This window comes from Coregonus clupeaformis, chromosome 13 (genome assembly GCF_020615455.1).
Source record: "Coregonus clupeaformis isolate EN_2021a chromosome 13, ASM2061545v1, whole genome shotgun sequence".
In the NCBI taxonomy this organism is placed as follows: domain Eukaryota; kingdom Metazoa; phylum Chordata; class Actinopteri; order Salmoniformes; family Salmonidae; genus Coregonus; species Coregonus clupeaformis.
Window position 1 is genome coordinate 51678255 of NC_059204.1, and position 12072 is coordinate 51690326.

Sequence of the window (12072 nt, forward strand, 5' to 3'; positions counted from 1 at the left end):
TCCCTATCCCTCCCCCTCAGGTGATCTGTCCCATCATGTACTGCAGTATAGTGTACTGGATGACAGAGCAGCCTCCTGAGGCAGTGCGGTACCTGCTCTTCATGGCCTTGTCCACCTCTACAGCCCTGGTAGCCCAGTCCCTAGGCCTCCTCATTGGGGCCGCCTCCACCTCCTTACAGGTAATGCACATCACATGGGTCAGCAGTTTACAGACCGGTACTACCACAAACAACCGACCGTCGGTCGGCCAATCGGCCTGTGCCGCACAGCAGATATTCAAGATTTCTGGAAGGTTCCTCTTTTAGGTTTCCTATTTTAGAATGATATAGCAGTCTGCTCCTGCACACTGACTCACTCACCTACCCACTCACTGCCTCAGAGGAGTTGTAGTGTTGTTTTTTGAATAACTGACCTTTGCCCTCTAGGTGGCGACCTTCGTGGGCCCAGTCACAGCCATCCCAGTACTCCTGTTCTCTGGATTCTTTGTCAACTTTGACACCATCCCCAAGTACTTGCAATGGAGCTCCTATGTGTCCTATGTCAGGTGGGTCTGCTCTGGTGGGGCTATGAAGGCCTTTGAATCCTTTCCTTTGCTACCTTTGTGCTCAAGCGGAGGACATTCAATTAACCAATTACAGAACATCATGATGTGTTGAGAGGATCTTATGCTGTTTCTTCCAGCTTGGGTTAAGTGGAATACTCTCCAACAATCTGGCAATCCTGCTCATTGTGTTACTCTGTGTAAGTGTTTATGTGTTACTCAAGCTTACAGTAAATCATTCAACTTCTCCTTCTCCACTTCTCCCACCAGGTATGGCTTTGAGGGGGTGATCCTGTCCATCTATGGGATGAATCGTTCGGAGCTGGAGTGTCCAGGGGTGGTGTGTAAGTTCCAGAAACCTGAGGAGGTTCTACAGCTACTGGATGTGGAGGATGCTAAGCTCTACGTGGACTTCCTGGTTCTGGGTGTGTTCTTCCTAGTCCTCAGACTGGCTACATACCTGGTGCTCAAATACAAAGTCATAGCAGAGCGATAAGACCAAGAGTACAAGTCATTTTTTGTGCAAGGTTTTATCTTTTTATTAAAAAAAGGACAATAACTTAATAAGACCACAAATTATAGTTTCCCCTCCCTTACTATAACAGTCATTTTAGTTTAATATGTCCTTACAGTAATCCAATTTGTTTACAGTATTTAACCTTTATTATCCAACAATACTGTGTAAAAGCACTATACACAAACAAACAGATACCCAATATAGTAACTACAGTATAAAGCATGTGTCCTTATGGAATGAAGAGGAGATGTACAGTAGCTGGTGGGGGACAATCCCAGCAGCCCACACTGCACTGCATCCAAGAGCTCAACTCCTGTCCTATTTACCAAGGTTAAGGATCCACAAACCTCTTGGTCCAAGATGGGACAGGACTGTGTCAATTTGTTTCCACCCGGAAGGCTAAACCTGACTTACAAATCTCCTGTCCCTATACATTCCCACTGAAACCCAAAGACATCCCAAAGGACAACTGCATAAACACTGTGCCCGGACAAAAAGGTTGAAATATGGACGTGGTGAACATGAGAAGAGGACTCTTCAGGGCTGGGGGAGGTCTGGGCTAAAGAAACTTCTCCGAAGATGTCTCTCCCTCTCCTTTGGCTGTTTGCAATGACGTTCGTGTTACTGCATTGGTCTTGGAACTGAGGCCCACTGGATCACAGAATTGGTCTTGGAACAGAGTCCCAGGGATTTCACATCACTGGACAGTGTTCTCTCTAAAAGAGTATACACCAGACATGGCAGAAAGACAGCCAGAGGATCCACAACAATATGTCATAATTTGTCTCCATTTCCTGTCATAGTCTTCCCAGGATCTTTTGGGTGAGCCCACCACCCTGACTATTCTGGATGTGGACCACAGAATATGGCAGGTTTCATTTTGTCAAATAAATCAAAGATGACTGGACATAAGTGGACTTGAGAATGTCAATTCCCTGACAGGGGAGTATGCAAGACAGTGCACACTTTTGGAGAAGCGTTGAGAATCTGGACGCAGCCCCGTAATCAGAATGCATTTCAGACGAGGAGAGTGAGAGTCTACTTCCCAAACATTGACACTCAACATTATGCTTCTATTGTAACCATGCTGTGTTGTAGTTGATTGGGAGAACATTCCAGAACTGGACTCTAAAACATAGTGGATCTTCACAGAAATTTCACTGGAATACAGCCTCGTCAACAGAAGGTAATACAGTGTTTTTCTTGACATGAGGGGGACTTGATGGCTGAACTTAAGGAGTGACTTATTTTTTGTTTGTTTGTGTAATTGCAATAGCCACCTCTGTGGTAGACAATGTGTGCTTTCCTGCAAATCAAATGGTGTCGCCATTTGGACCCAAGACAAAAAGTGTAAACTGCTTGTTTTTGCTTGTTAAATGAATGTTGACTCCTCCTCTTCTAGAGCTCTGAAATTGAATTTCTGTTCGATTCTATGTTCTGCATTCTGGCAGTCTGACAGGCATATGTGTGTTGTCAAAAACATTGTTGCTAGGAACTTGAGATGCTGGCTGGGCAGTTTTTGTGCCTCTGCACTGGAATGGTCTGAGCTCTGTTCGCTTCAATGCACATTATTTGCACATAGACCTTATGCTAACACTCATACACAGACATAGATACGCACGCACACATACACACACACACATACACGCACAACCACACACACAGCAATATTTAGCCAAGCTTCTCAGTGTCACAAGGCAATGCAAATATTATTTTCCAATAGACTATATTGCTATGGAAAGATTTCTGACTATGCTACTTAGTAATCCTCATTTATAATTGGCACAATGGATTTATAACACCATGTCCTGTGTATTCAGAACGTATAGTAATAATGTCAGTATATAATCAAATGATTGTACAGTGAGTATGTTATGCTGTAAAGAAAATGTACATATGCACTTTTTGATGTATGTTTATTGCTTATTTTTGTGTATTTAATTTAATTTGTATCTATCCATGTGAAAAGCGCTGCTTGAAGGGGTCTGCAACTTGATTTTTCATGATGATTTGTGGAAGGAAATATATGAACTATAAAATTTGAAACATTATATAGAGTAATGGTATTATCTTATTCCCTCCCCAAATATTTACCCAAGTTGGTACCAGAGTTCGACTTTCAACTTGTTCTCTCTTTTTGACATTTACTCTGGAAACCCATGCTTCCTTGACAGTGATGGTGTACATTCTAAAGCAGGGATACAAAGATGTGAACTAGACAGCAGACACAGAAGTCTGAGGCTGTCTGAATAGTACTTACCGATATTGTAATTTCTGTAAAAAAAAAATACCAGGATGTTATTATAACTCGTTTCAAGTCCATTGTGCAATATTCTATTATAGAGGGAGAGCCAGTTGAGTAGAAATGTATGTGCTGTAGTCAACTCTTGGCTGCAGCACATACAGTATGGGACCAGGCTACAAGTGTGGTTAGGGAGCTCTATGTGAATTCAGCCTTAAAGCAGGATTAGTCTCTGTTCCTGTGGCTTAGTCTTAGTCTCTTAATAAAGGAAGACAACAGAACAGAGTATGTCTTGAATCTCTTACTAATAGCAATAGTCTCTCTGCTTTGTCAGTGTTACCTAATTTCTCCCCCTCAGATATTTTCACAGTGCTCATGTTATGTCTCTGACCTGCTTAGTTGTTTTGCTGTATGGAAAAGGATGCACATCCAAAGTCTTTGAGCAAGAGCTGGATATCCCCCCCAAAAAATATATGTTCAGCAAATGATAAAGAGATTATTTTGCTGTAGCCTATCCATGCTATGTGTGCAATACCCATCCAAGGGCATTTTACCTCTTTGCAGAGTGATTTCTAGGTCGAAAAGAATGTGACGTGCCACTGTGGCTCAGCCAGAAAATCTATCATGTTATGTTTGCATTGTGTTAAGCTCCACATATGACACGTTTTGGAAAATGCCAGTCAGTGCACAATTTTGCACTGTATTCATGCATGGCTAATGATGATCATTGATTATCCTTCCGAGTGTTGCACTGGTATGATGGGCAATGATGCTGCTGGATATTGATTATTTATAGTGGAATAACTATAAATAATCACTGTTTACACCACCAAACTTATTTTTGTCTTATTATAATTAGTCTTGTATTTTTGTGTTTATTTTGTTTGTTTATCATTCTGTTAATGTTATTGTTCTATCAACTGCAACAATACAAGTTCTGTGTACTGAACGCTGTTCAGAAGATTACAATAAAGACAATTATTTATAACCTGTTCCAAGATAAGATTTGTGGGAATATTAATGTTTTGGTGAGATATGGCTTTTTTTTTTAAATCAGAGAATATACATACATGTCCAATCAAATGCATGACCTAACACAGGAAAGAATATGCAACACCATTCTTTCACGAGAAATTCCATAATTTGGTGTTTTGTTGATGGTGGTGTAAAACGCTGTCTCAGGCGCCGCTCCAGAATCTCACGTAAGTGTTCAATCGGGTTGAGATCTGGTGACTGAGACACACACACCATCACACAACCCTTTAAAACCTCTATGCTCCTTTGAGACCCCTCTTTCAAAGTCACTGAGCTATCTTGCCATGGTAGCCAAAATAATGGGCAACTGGGAATCTTTATACATCACCCTAAGCCTAATGGATTGGTCATTGCTTAATTAACTCTGGAACCACACCTGTGTGGAAGTGCCTGCGTTCAATATACTTTGTATTCTTAATTTAATCAAGTGTTTCATTTATTTAGGCAGTGACCGGTATGTTTCTTTGAACTACTGATGTCATCATCAGCGTCAGACGACAGCAGTTTGTTGGTAAGGGAGCCCCCTGCTGGCACCTGAACTTTACTTCAAGCAACAACCATGTCTCTGATCAGCAGCTGTTGATGGAACTCTAGCCTATATATCTAACTGATGGAACAAACCACTGATGTGAATGAAAACATGGGCAGAAGTGCAGAAGTAGTTTGACTGCATTGTTCTAATACAGTGTAGCTGACCCTTGACCCCTCAAACATGCTTTGATTATCACCAGCAACATTGCAAACTGTTTTATTGACTGACAGCCTGGGTCTGTTAGTGATCCAGTCCTCCCTGTCATAATCAGCAACAGAGGACATGGAAAGCATATCACCTCCCGTAGAAATGGTAGTGCGGTCAATGTAAGTAACCTAATCTATGTTCCTCTAACTCCCCTGAATACCTCTGTTAATCTGATAGCTATTGTCAGCAGTAATCCTGTGCCTATGGACCTGAATTGCACTGTTAGCACTGAGACTGTTTGCCCTACTACGAAGCCCACTGTGGGCAGATCACCCTCTACTATTAGCTCAAATGTAAATATCACTGTCATGTCTACCTCTGATAAACTTCCCAGGAAAGCACCAAAAACAAACAAGCAACCCAGAAAAGGGCTAAAAATGGCCTACAAAACAGCTGTTCTGTTTTGTGTAATGAGGAGCAACCAGATGCCGCACTTGACACATTTATGAAATTGCTTCTTCTAGTTACTGATAAGCATGCACCTATTATGAAACTGACTGTTAAAACTGCTAAATCCCCGTGGATTGATGAGTAATTGAAAAACTATATGGTTGAGAGGGAAGAGGCAAAAGGAATAACTAATAAGTCTGGCCGCACAGCCGATTAGCAAATGCACTGTAAATTGAGAAATCATGTGACTAAACTAAACAAAAAGAAGAAGAAACTGTACTACGAAACAAAGATAAATAATTTAAAAAAGCTTTGGAGTACCTTAAATGAAATTTTGGGCAAAAAGGCGACCTCAGCTCCATCCTTCATTGAATCAAACGGCTCATTCATCACAAAACCCTCTGATACTGCCAACTACTTTAAATACATTTTCATTTACAAGATTAGAAAAACTTAGGCATGACATGCCAACAACAAACTCTGAACTTTCATATCCATGCATAACTGACCAAATAATGAAAGACAAGCAATGACATTTTTAATTCTATAAGTGAGTGTGGAAGTAGGGCTGGTGACCGTATTACCGCCACACCGGCGGTCACGAGTCATGAAGGCAGTCAAATTCCATTTGACCATTTAGTCACGGTAATTAGGCTTCTCCAAGCTCTGATGCTGCTGATGGTTATTAGTAGCCTACAGAACTTGCTATCTGCCTGGTACTCAGCACTCTATTGTCCCTCTAATAACTCTGACATCAATGCATATGTGATCAAAAATCTAATCAAACACTTCATGAGAGCCCATGAGCTCATGTTGCGCAACATTTCTATAGGCTATGCAATTGCGAGAGAAAACAGAGTGATGGCCTCTATTAAAAAGAGGAGGATCCCATCAGCTTTCTATAGGCTAGGCCTACTATATTTATTTCTCAACTTTCCTAATATTAAGCACATTGCTTATCTTTACAACAGGAGTATAGCCTACCTGGCTGGTGAAATGAACGATGGGAAAAGCATCCTCCATTCGCTATTTAAGTGCATAGATTACATGTATTTTTTCCCCTGCCCCTGTTTCGAGACAGGTGCATGATAATGGTCCATTCTAAATCAAAACTAATTTCACACATATAATATTTAGTATATGTAAAGACAAGATTGATGGGTGACAATATTAGCATATCACTTGTGAATTATGTATTATCACTGGTGAAAGATGCCCATCTTAAGGCAAGAAACAATGCCTTTTCTTTTTACGACTTTTTCGAATCATAGTCGCACACCTCATGTAGCCTAGCACATAGGCCTATATGTTTTGATAAGGTTTGTATCACATCTAAAGTGGCCAAATAACTTATTAAAATTAAGCACATTAATCCACTTTACAAGTGGTGTAGAGCCTAACTGGCATACCTAAGCAGCGTGTGAGTTTCAAGTTTGGGGAAGATAATTTTCACCATAAAAATGCACCTTTATAATAAAAGCATTGCGTGCATAATCGCATTTGCGGTCACTTTTGATAATAGTGTTTCCCGCTAATGGCATTTGCGCTTATAGCCTACTGCCATGTGCACATTGCTGCGCTTATAATGTGAAGAAATAGCCTAATAGTTTATCACATTTTAAGCTAAACGTTCTGATCTGTTCCGTCAGCCTCATTGTGTAAAAAAGTTTTTGGGATGCCAGTGGTTGTATTAATGTGGGATCTATCGCATCCCACAACTGTCCCAGAGTATGTTTGGAATATTTATTTCTCGCACAGAATAGAATGGGTCAACTTTTGTACTATGGGGGATAGTAGATTGACATAGGCTAGTGCTTTTGCTGTTCGTTAGGCCTACTCATCTTGTTGGCTGACGAAAAGTAAATGTAGACAGTTCTTCCAATATCTTCAATATGCACCTCGGAATTGGATAAGGACGCGCGCAGTTGCATCCCCGAAGTGTCTGTCTTCACTTGTAGCCTGTGACAAAAGACCCGATCATGTGATGGAGAACCATGTGAGTGAGAGGTACTTCGGAGCACGCAGCACTCAGGGAGAAGGGAACAACGGCCACTGACCTCAAAAGGCATGGATTTTTTTAGGGTGCATTACGGCCACACAAAGGGGATGCCGCCGGGAAATGTGAGGTATTATTTTGTCATATGCTTGTCAAATTGTGAATGAGAGACTGATGAAGTGTGTACAGCCTGCACAAAAAACAAAGCAGAACTCATGCCTTTCAAGCGACTTTTTTCTAATCATCATTAGAGTCACATCATGCAGCCTTACAATGTATTAAAAATCTAAACATACAGTGGGGAAAAAAAGTATTTAGTCAGCCACCAATTGTGCAAGTTCTCCACCTTAAAAAGATGAGAGAGGCCTGTAATTTTCATCATAGGTACACGTCAACTATGACAGATAAAATGAGATTTTTTTTCTCCAGAAAATCACATTGTAGGATTTTTAATGAATTTATTTGCAAATTATGGTGGAAAATAAGTATTTGGTCAATAACAAAAGTTTCTCAATACTTTGTTATATACCCTTTGTTGGCAATGACACAGGTCAAACATTTTCTGTAAGTCTTCACAAGGTTTTCACACACTGTTGCTGGTATTTTGGCCCATTCCTCCATGCAGATCTCCTCTAGAGCAGTGATGTTTTGGGGCTGTCGCTGGGCAACACGGACTTTCAACTCCCTCCAAAGATTTTCTATGGGGTTGAGATCTGGAGACTGGCTAGGCCACTCCAGGACCTTGAAATGCTTCTTACGAAGCCACTCCTTCGTTGCCCGGGCGGTGTGTTTGGGATCATTGTCATGCTGAAAGATCCAGCCACGTTTCATCTTCAATGCCCTTGCTGATGGAAGGAGGTTTTCACTCAAAATCTCACGATACATGGCCCCATTCATTCTTTCCTTTACACGGATCAGTCGTCCTGATCCCTTTGCAGAAAAACAGCCCCAAAGCATGATGTTTCCACCCCCATGCTTCACAGTAGGTATGGTGTTCTTTGGATGTAACTGAGCATTCTTTGTCCTCCAAACACGACGAGTTGAGTTTTTACCAAAAAGTTATATTTTGGTTTCATCTGACCATATGACATTCTCCCAATCCTCTTCTGGATCATCCAAATGCACTCTAGCAAACTTCAGACGGGCCTGGACATGTACTGGCTTAAGCAGGGGGACACGTCTAGCACTGCAGGATTTGAGTCCCTGGCGGTGTAGTGTGTTACTGATGGTAGGCTTTGTTACTTTGGTCCCAGCTCTCTGCAGGTCATTCACTAGGTCCCCCGTGTGGTTCTGGGATTTTTGCTCACCGTTCTTGTGATCATTTTGACCCCACGGGGTGAGATCTTGCGTGGAGCCCCAGATCGAGGGAGATTATCAGTGGTCTTGTATGTCTTCCATTTCCTAATAATTGCTCCCACAGTTGATTTCTTCAAACCAAGCTGCTTACCTATTGCAGATTCAGTCTTCCCAGCCTGGTGCAGGTCTACAATTTTGTTTCTGGTGTCCTTTGACAGTTCTTTGGTCTTGGCCATAGTGGAGTTTGGAGTGTGACTGTTTGAGGTTGTGGACAGGTGTCTTTTATACTGATAACAAGTTCAAACAGGTGCCATTAATACAGGTAACGAGTGGAGGACAGAGGAGCCTCTTAAAGAAGAAGTTACAGGTCGGTGAGAGCCAGAAATCCTGCTTGTTTGTAGGTGACCAAATACTTATTTTCCACCATAATATGCTAATTAATTCATAAAAAATCCTACAATGTGATTTTCTAGATTTGTTTTCCTCAATTTGTCTGTCATAGTTGACATGTACCTATGATGAAAATTACAGGCCTCTCTCATCTTTTTAAGTGGGAGAACTTGCACAATTGGTGGCTGACCAAATACTTTTTTTCCCCACTGTATAGCCCAACATTTGTAGAACAACTAAAGTTAAATTAATAACAAAATTAAGCATATAAGAGTACCTATTATTTTGTTAACCACTCAACACAGAATAGCCGCATGTCAAATCATTTGGGGAAAATATCTTATTCAGCTTTGTTCAATTGTATTCTTCATACTACAAGATAATGTAAAATAATGCCACGGAATTCTAAGCAATTCTTGTCTGCTAAATGAACTAGTGTACCCCACAGCCATATGGCACAGCCATATCAGGACCTAACATAAGGACAACTCAGAGTATGATATTCTATTCTTCTGAAAGAGACTACATTTTCTTCATCATGTTTCTTTAGACCTGTCTAAAATAAATAATGGATTTATTGTGAAGGTGTAGGCTATACATTTTAAAATGTAGATGTTCCAAAGGTATGCTATGTGTGGAAGCCAGGAGATGCTAAATGTGTATTTATTTATTTATAAAAATAAATTAGGGGGTAGATCAGCTTTAATATTGCAGATAGATTGTAACTTCCATCAATGTAATTGTCTGCATCACTTCCAATCCCCCATATGTTTTTTTTATCTCGCAAATATATATATATATATATATATATATATATATATATACAGTGGGGAGAACAAGTATTTGATACACTGCTGATTTTGCAGGTTTTCCTACTTACAAAGCACGTAGAGGTCTGTCATTTTTATCATATGTACACTTCAACTGTGAGAGACGGAATCTAAAACAAAAATCCAGAAAATCACATTGTATGATTTTTAAGTAATTAATTTGCATTTTATTGCATGACACAAGTATTTGATCACCTACCAACCAGTAAGAATTCCGGCTCTCACAGACCTAGTTGTTCTTCACTCATTACCTGTATTAACTGCACCTGTTTGAACTCGTTACCTGTATAAAAGACACCTGTCCACACACTCAATCAAACAGACTCCAACCTCTCCACAATGGCCAAGACCAGAGAGCTGTGTAAGGACATCAGGGATAAAATTGTAGACCTGCACAAGGCTGGGATGGGCTACAGGACAATAGGCAAGCAGCTTGGTGAGAAGGCAACAACTGTTGGCGCAATTATTAGAAAATGGAAGAAGTTCAAGATGACGGTCAATCACCCTCGGTCTGGGGCTCCATGCAAGATCTCCCCTCGTGGGGCATCAATGATTATGAGGAAGGTGAGGGATCAGCCCAGAACTACACGGCAGGACCTGGTCAATGACCTGAAGAGAGCTGGGACCACAGTCTCAAAGAAAACCATTAGTAACACACTATGCCGTCATGGATTAAAATTCTGCAGAGCACACAAGGTCCCCCTGCTCAATCCAGCGAAAGTCCAGGCCCGTCTGAAGTTTGCCAATGACCATCTGGATGATCCAGAGGAGGAATGGGAGAAGGTCATGTGGTCTGATGAGACAAAAATAGAGCTTTTTGGTCTAAACTCCACTCGCCGTGTTTGGAGGAAGAAGAAGGATGAGTACAACCCCAAGAACACCATCCCAACCGTGAAGCATGGAGGTGGAAACATCATTCTTTGGGGATGCTTTTCTGAAAAGGGGACAGGACAACTGCACCGTATTGAGGGGAGGATGGATGGGGCCATGTATCGCGAGATCTTGGCCAACAACCTCCTTCCCTCAGTAAGAGCATTGAAGATGGGTCGTGGCTGGGTCTTCCAGCATGACAACGACCCAAAACACACAGCCAGGGCAACTAAGGAGTGGCGCCGTAAGATGCATCTCAAGGTCCTGGAGTGGCCTAGCCAGTCTCCAGACCTGAACCCAATAGAAAATCTTTGGAGGGAGCTGAAAGTCTGTATTGCCCAGCGACAGCCCCGAAACCTGAAGGATCTGGAGAAGGTCTGTGTGGAGGAGTGGGCCAAAATCCCTGCTGCAGTGTGTGCAAACCTGGTCAAGACCTACAGGAAACGTATGATCTCTGTAATTGCAAACAAAGGTTTCTGTACCAAATATTAAGTTCTGCTTTTCTGATGTATCAAATACTTATGTCATGCAATAAAATGCAAATTAATTACTTAAAAATCATACAATGTGATTTTCTGGATTTTTGTGTACCCATGATAAAAATTACAGACCTCTACATGGTTTGTAAGTAGGAAAACCTGCAAAATCGGCAATGTATCAAATACTTGTTCTCACCACTGTATGTTCATGCATGCATACACACGCACGCACAGACAGCCACACAACCACTCAGCTCTGTTGTAATATCATTGGAGTGTTCAGTCCGCAGAGAGTGACTGAGTAACCTTCAGAGTCGATACAGCCTTGGATAAAGCTTCCTCTCTCTCTCACACACACACACACACAAAGAATAATCCAATTCACCTCCCCATTTGCACTGTTTTCTTGACACCATTAGCAACTGTCTTACTAGTGTGGTGGCTAAGCTGAAAAACTCATGTAAACACTGTTTATTCAATCTGTATCGCTCAAGCATTACAGATTGCGCGCTAGAAATGTAAAGGTAATTTTTGATTGAGCTGACATATGCAGCCTTTACCGTGAATGCAGTGGCCGCTAATGTGGGAACATTGCATATCAACTTCAATGACATACCGTTGAAGTCAGAAGTTTACATACACCTCAGCCAAATACATTTAAACTCAGTTTTTCACAATTCCTGACATTTAATCCTAGTAAAAATTCCCTGTCTTAGGTCAGTTAGGATCACCACTTTATTTTAAGAA

The 12072-nt window shown here is 41.2% G+C and overlaps 1 protein-coding gene across 1 annotated transcript in view; it reads left to right on the forward strand.

Annotated features, from left to right (window-relative positions):
- Nucleotides 1-1950, forward strand: part of abcg4a (ATP-binding cassette, sub-family G (WHITE), member 4a) — a 53468-nt gene extending 51518 nt beyond the window's left edge. Inside the window, exons 13-15 of the mRNA XM_041894551.1 lie at nucleotides 21-179; nucleotides 426-544; nucleotides 812-1950. Coding sequence (XP_041750485.1) covers nucleotides 21-179; nucleotides 426-544; nucleotides 812-1037 — 504 coding nt within the window. The 3' untranslated portion in view covers nucleotides 1038-1950. The remainder of the gene's footprint in view (nucleotides 1-20; nucleotides 180-425; nucleotides 545-811) is intronic.
- Nucleotides 1951-12072: the final 10122 nt, after the last annotated feature.